The 6,203-nt window shown below is 42.4% G+C and overlaps 1 protein-coding gene across 3 annotated transcripts in view; it reads left to right on the forward strand.

Annotated features, from left to right (window-relative positions):
- Positions 1-5,202, forward strand: part of pms1 (PMS1 homolog 1, mismatch repair system component) — a 153,156-nt gene extending 147,954 nt beyond the window's left edge. For all 3 annotated transcript variants that reach the window (XM_070875861.1, XM_070875864.1, XM_070875863.1), the window contains one exon: positions 4,159-5,202. In XM_070875861.1, the coding sequence (XP_070731962.1) occupies positions 4,159-4,323 (165 nt within the window). In that variant the 3' untranslated portion in view covers positions 4,324-5,202. The remainder of the gene's footprint in view (positions 1-4,158) is intronic.
- The last annotated feature ends 1,001 nt before the right edge of the window (positions 5,203-6,203 follow it).

Below are 6,203 nucleotides of genomic sequence, written 5' to 3' on the forward strand. Positions count from 1 at the left end.
TTTTGCAGGTAGACTCTAAAAGAGTTTCCAGAGAAACTGCTGGGTGTGTCTTATCCTCATGGGGACCAATCAGTCATGTGATCAAGGGGACCCAATCAGAGCTTTAGCTGTTACAAATAAACGCATCTCTAAAAAATTTTACTTCCTTTACATATGCAAATAGGGAGCTTAACGCCTGTTTCAGGCACCCTTTCCGAAATTAAGCTGACCTGAATACAGTCGGCACCGAGGCAGCTGCATTCAGGATACCCAAGTCTACAGGTGGCCTAACCAGTGGTCCTTAAAGGGAAAGCTGGAGGCTGTCACCAACAAGTAATTATCTCCTGATCATCGCCTCCCTCTCCTGATCTTCCCTCCCAATCGCTTCCCATTTCCTGTTCGCCAACCCCCACCCCCACCTGGGAAAACCAAGAGCCAGTCAAATTCCATCCGCACTGAAGCGAGCTGCCTCTGGACACCCTCAGCTCACCGGCTGAGGTATTTCCTTTACCAGTTCTGACACATTTTTGCTCTTTTACCTTTCTCCCCACCATCTCTTATCTGATCCCAGCACTAACACAAGAAGGTTTACTTTAGGGTCAGGCAAAGAGGTAAAGCTGGTAATTAGTGCACCACATCATTTAGTTTTCGATTTGCCTTCATGTGGAGATTTGATCCCTGGCCTATGCTGAGTTAGCTGATCTAGCGAGAAGGAGGAACTGAGAGAAATCCTTATTAGTCAGGAAATGGTGTTTGGGAAATTGATGGGATTGAAGACCGATAAATCCCAGGGCCTGATCGTCTGCATCCTAGACTACTTCAGGAAGTGGCCCTAGAAATAGTGGATGCATTGGTGGTCATTTTCCAACATTCCATAGACTCTGGATCAGTTCCTATGGATTGGAGGGTAGCTAATGTAATCCCACTTTTTAAAAAAGAAGGGAGAGAGAAAACACGGAATTAAAGACCGGTTAGCCTGACATCGGTAGAGGGGAAAATGCTGGAATTAGTTATTAAAGATGAAATAGCAGCGCATTTGGAAAACAGTGACAGGATCGGTCCAAGTCAGCATTGATTTATGAAAAGGAAATCATGCTTGACAAATCTTCTAGAATTTTTTGAGGATGTAACTAGTCGAGTGGATAAGGGAGAACCAGTGGATGTGGTGTATTTGGACTTTCAAAAGGCTTTTGACAAGGTCCCACACAAGAGATTAGTGTGCAAAATTAAGGCACATGGGTTGGGGTAATGTATTGACATAGATAGAGAACTGGTTGGCAGACAGGAAGCAAAGAGTGGGAATAAACGGGTGCTTTTCAGAATGGTAGGCAGTGACTAGTGGGGTACCGCAAGATTCAGTGCTGGGACCCCAACTATTTACAATATATATTAATGATTTAGACGAAGGAATTGAATGTAATATCTCCAAGTTTGCAGATGACACTAAGCTGGGTAGCAGTGTGAGCTGTGAGGAGAATGCTAAGAGGCTGCAGGGTGACTTGGATAGGTTAGGTGAGTGGGCAAATGCATGGCAGATGCAGTATAATGTGGATAAGTGTGAGGTTATCCACTTTGGGGACGAAAACAGGAAGGCAGATTATTATCTGAATGGTGATAGATTAGTAAAAGGGGAGGTGCAACGAGACCTGGGTGTCATGGTACATCAGTCATTGAAGGTAGGCATGCAGGTACAGCAGGCAGTTAAGAAAGCAAATGGCATGTTGGTCTTAATAGTGAGAGAATTTGAGTATAGGAGCAGGGAGGTCTTGCTGCAGTTGTACAGGGCCTTGGTGAGATCACACCTTGAGTATTGTGTGCAGTTTTGGTCTCCTAATCTGAAGAAGGACATTCTTGCTATTGAGGGAGTGCAGCGAAGGTTCACCAGACTGACTCCCGGGATGGCAGGACTGACATATGAAAAAAGACTGGATCGACTAGGCAGGACTGGAATTTAGAAGAATGAGAGGGGATCTCATAAAAGCATATAAAATTCTGATGGGATCAGACAGGTTAGATGCAGGAAGAATATTCCCGATATTGGGGAAGTCCGGAACCAGGGGTCATAGTCTAAGGATAAGGGATAAGCCATATAGGACCGAGATGAGGAGAAACTTCTTCACCCAGAGAATTGTGAACCTGTGGAATTCTCTACCACAGAAAGTTGTTAAGTCCAGTTTGTTGGATATATTCAAAAGAGAGTTAGATGTGGCCCTTACAGCTAAAGGGATCATGGGATATGGAGAGAAGGCAGGAGTGAGGTACTGAAGTTGCATGATCAGCCGTGATCATATTGAATGGTGGTGCAGGCTTGAAAGGCCAAATGGCCTGCTCCTGCACCTATTTTTGTATGATTCTATGGGCCCAAGTTTGCACAAGAAAAAAAACGGGCGCCCCTCCGAGCTGGGCGCCCGTTTTTCGCGCCTAAAACGGCGCCTTAAAAAAAAATCGCGATTCTCGAGCGTTCTGCAGCTCCTTGCCTGCCTGGCGCGGCGTGCAGGGGGGCGGAGCCTACACTCGCGCCGATTTTGTAAGTGGGAGGGGGCGGGTACTATTTAAATTAGTTGTTTTCCCTGCCGGCAACGCTGCGCGCGCGCGTTGGAGCGTGCGCGCACGCGCAGTGTGAAAAAAACATTGCCTGCCTCTCTCCCTCCCTCCCCCCACCTCTCCCTCCCCCTCCCCCTCCCCCGTTCGCGGGAACATCGCTGAGCTGACTAAGGCTTCCACCTCAAGTGGAAAGCTGTTTGCTGCCTCGTTACTGCCTGCCCCTCCCTCCCCCCCCGTTCGCGGGAACATCGCTGAGCTGCCTGAACCACTTTCACACAGGTAGGAAGATGGTTTATTTAATCTTTTCTTTGCTTATAAATGTTTATTCAGGTTGGATTTATTTGTATAATATTTGTATAAGTATAAATAAGGATTTATTGTCGAATTTAATGAATTCCCTTCCCCCCCACCTCGTTCTGGACGCCTAATTTGTAACCTGCGCCTGATTTTTTAATGTGTAGAACAGGTTTTTTCAGTTCTACAAAAATCTTCACTGGCTCCATTCTACTTTAGTTTGGAGTACATTTTCACTGTGGAAACTTTCAAATCAGGCGTCAGTGACCGGACACGCCCCCTTTTGAAGAAAAAATTCTGTTCTAAAGTAGAACTGTTCTACCTGACTAGAACTGCAGAAAAAAAAATGTGGAGAATTCCGATTTCTAAAATAGTCCGTTCTCCACCAGTTGCTCCTAAAAATCAGGCGCGAATCATGTGGAAACTTGGGCCCTATGTTTCAACCAGGATATTGACAAAAGGCACAACAGTAGCTGTCAGACAATGAAAGGGTAAAATTGGGCAAAGTTCCTGACTTGATGCTGAAAGCTAATTTTAAAGTTTCAGGCCATATATTTTTTTCCTTAATATATTCTGTGTATGTCCTTCTCTTATGTAATTTACCATACTCCATTGTGAAGGTACTCAAGTTTTCAAAACTGAGGTCAGTTTCAGGAATGCCTGGTTTGTGTACTTGTGCTCTTGACCTTTGTCCTTTGCCCCTTCGTTCCTGCCAGTCACAGGTCCAGAACCTAGGGGCAAAGAGCAGAATCCAGTGACGTGTATACACAACACGCTTGTTCTGTATATCTTCATAATGGATTAAGCTAGGAAGTAAGTGTCTTAAGTACACTTCCATATTTCCTATCTATATATCAGGCGGGGACAAGGACAAATAAATTATTTTCTGACAACTCTGGTACACTGCAGCTTTTTAAGAATGCGATTCTTACACTGGTAATCTCACAGTTTAACTGAATGATGCATATGTCAATATGTTCCAATGTAAAGTGATAGGGTGCAGGTTGATATCTGCAGTTCCCTCACATGGTGAATACCTGATCTGTTATTAGTTACTGCCAAGCAGTGGTATGAAGCTTTCCCAAGGGAAAGAGAACTCAGCGGGAGAATTCATAAACCTCTTGGTAGACTGTTACACCATTGTTTGTATTGCAGTGCATGGTGCAAGGGACTAAAATTGTGAGGAGAGATGGGTGTGTCAAAAATAGATTTTTTTTAACTTTGTGAAAGTGTATACCGTGCAAAATGCAACTCGCTGCTCAAAGCTTGTAGGTCACAACACATTAATTATAATTTTGTTTAAATGCTTATTAACATATATTGGTTTATATTTTTCCAAAGGGAGAGGCTGTTCGTCTGGCTCGACAATTACCTCTGCGTTTCTCCAGGGAAGACATAGGAGATACAATGTTAAGGATGCAGCAGCAGCTGGGAAAAGACTGCAATAGTTGTATTCATGGCCGTCCATTTTTGCATCATTTAGCAAGCATACCAGAAACTGACTGATGGTCACAAAGCACAGCAGAGCTAACTAATGTCAATTGTTACAATGGAGAATGCAATATGGAGGTGCGGTAATGGAAATCTTTGAATGCGAGCAAAAAACATACCAAATGGAAGCATTGGTGCATAATGACTTAATTCATAATTTTGGAATTCAATGAATTATGTAAAATTAGAATATTCTGCATTCTAAATGCTATTATGTTTCCTTAAAGGCAAATTCTTTCATAAATTACACTCCATTTCTAAACTCATTATAGCAATTAGGAAGCCAATATAATTCAGTACAGTCTGTGGTAAAGTACAATATTCATTTCTGATTGTTTGTTTGTTTACATTCTATCAGAGCTCCATCCTTAGCACCGTAGCATATCCAGGGTTACTGTTTGAAAAACAACAGCATAAAGACAATGGAGTATGTAATATCAGCATACACACTGTGCTGCTCACACAGTGCATAGGTTTCAGCCATTGTGCCCTTCTTATTTTTTTACTGAAGATGGAAAATAAAAGTTGAAGAATTTCTATTTCTTCAGCCTCATTATGTGCCATTCCCCAGTGGAGAAAGTAAGCACCCCATCTGTTCCCGTGTCTTTGACAGTACAACTCTGTAAATCAGCAGTTGGGATGAGGACAAGCGTGTCATAGACCAATTTATGTTTCTCACTTTGCCCTTTTCCTTGTGGGAAACCATTTATCCAATGAACAAGCTGGAATCAGAAATTTCCATAATGGAGATTTTTTTTGCCCCTTCAGCCTGTACTTAATTGTATGAACTCTTAACTGAGTAGAGAAGGGGTATTGTACTGTGCATGCTTAGAAATAACATTAGAAACAAAATTATACTTGTAAAAAAAATAAAGAGAATTTTGTATAATTTAACCAATTATTGAGACTCCACCAGTTATTGGATTTGTAAACTACAGTGGGTTACATTACACGGTATTTTCATACAAAAATTATACACAGCTTAGAAACATAGAAAACAGGTGCAGGAGTAGGCCATTCGGCCCTTCGAGCCTGCACCACCATTCAATAAGATCATGGCTGATCACTCCCTCAGTACCCCTCTCCTGCTTTCTCTCCATAACTTTTGATCCCTTTAGGCATAAGGGCTATATCTAACTCCCTCTTGAATATATCCAATGAACTGGCATCAACAACTCTCTGCAGTAGGGAATTCCACAGGTTAACAGCTCTCTGAGTGATGAAGTTTCTCCTCATCTCAGTCCTAAATGGTTTACCCCTTATCCTTAGACTGTGTCCTCTGGTTCTGGACTTCCCCAACATCGGGAACATTCTTCCTGCATCTATTCTATCCAGTCCCGTCAGAATTTTATATGTTTATATGTTCCTTCTAAACTCCAGTGAATACAGGCCCAGTCGATTCAGTCACTCCTCATATGTCAGTCCTTCTTCAACAGTGCAACCCCCCCGTGCAGAAATCAGTCATGTTTCCCCAGAAAGCAAAGAAAGTACAGATCTGTAACCAATTTTTATACATCTGGTGCTTAAACATTTTCTTTTGCATTTTACTTCGGGTCTTCCTTGCAAATCTATGTTTCCGATTCTACACATTTTTTTTTTCCCCCACAGAGAAAAAGGGACCCATCAGTCCCGTTACATTTTCTTTCCTGGACACGTGATCCACTCTGATCAGTGCTATACGTTAGATCCCTCACACAGCACAATAGAATGTAACTATATCACTTCATTGATCATTTGTAAGAACATATGCAATGGAAAAAGGCCAGTTCTCTCATCTTGCTCATTGTTTTGTAGTTCATTTTTCAAGATTCCTGATTTGGACAGCTATTCTTATCCTGGTTTTCCAGCTGCAACCAAAACAACTTTATTAATGAAGTCAAAACAGATAACGCTGG

Source organism: Pristiophorus japonicus, chromosome 3 (genome assembly GCF_044704955.1).
Source record: "Pristiophorus japonicus isolate sPriJap1 chromosome 3, sPriJap1.hap1, whole genome shotgun sequence".
NCBI lineage: Eukaryota > Metazoa > Chordata > Chondrichthyes > Pristiophoridae > Pristiophorus > Pristiophorus japonicus.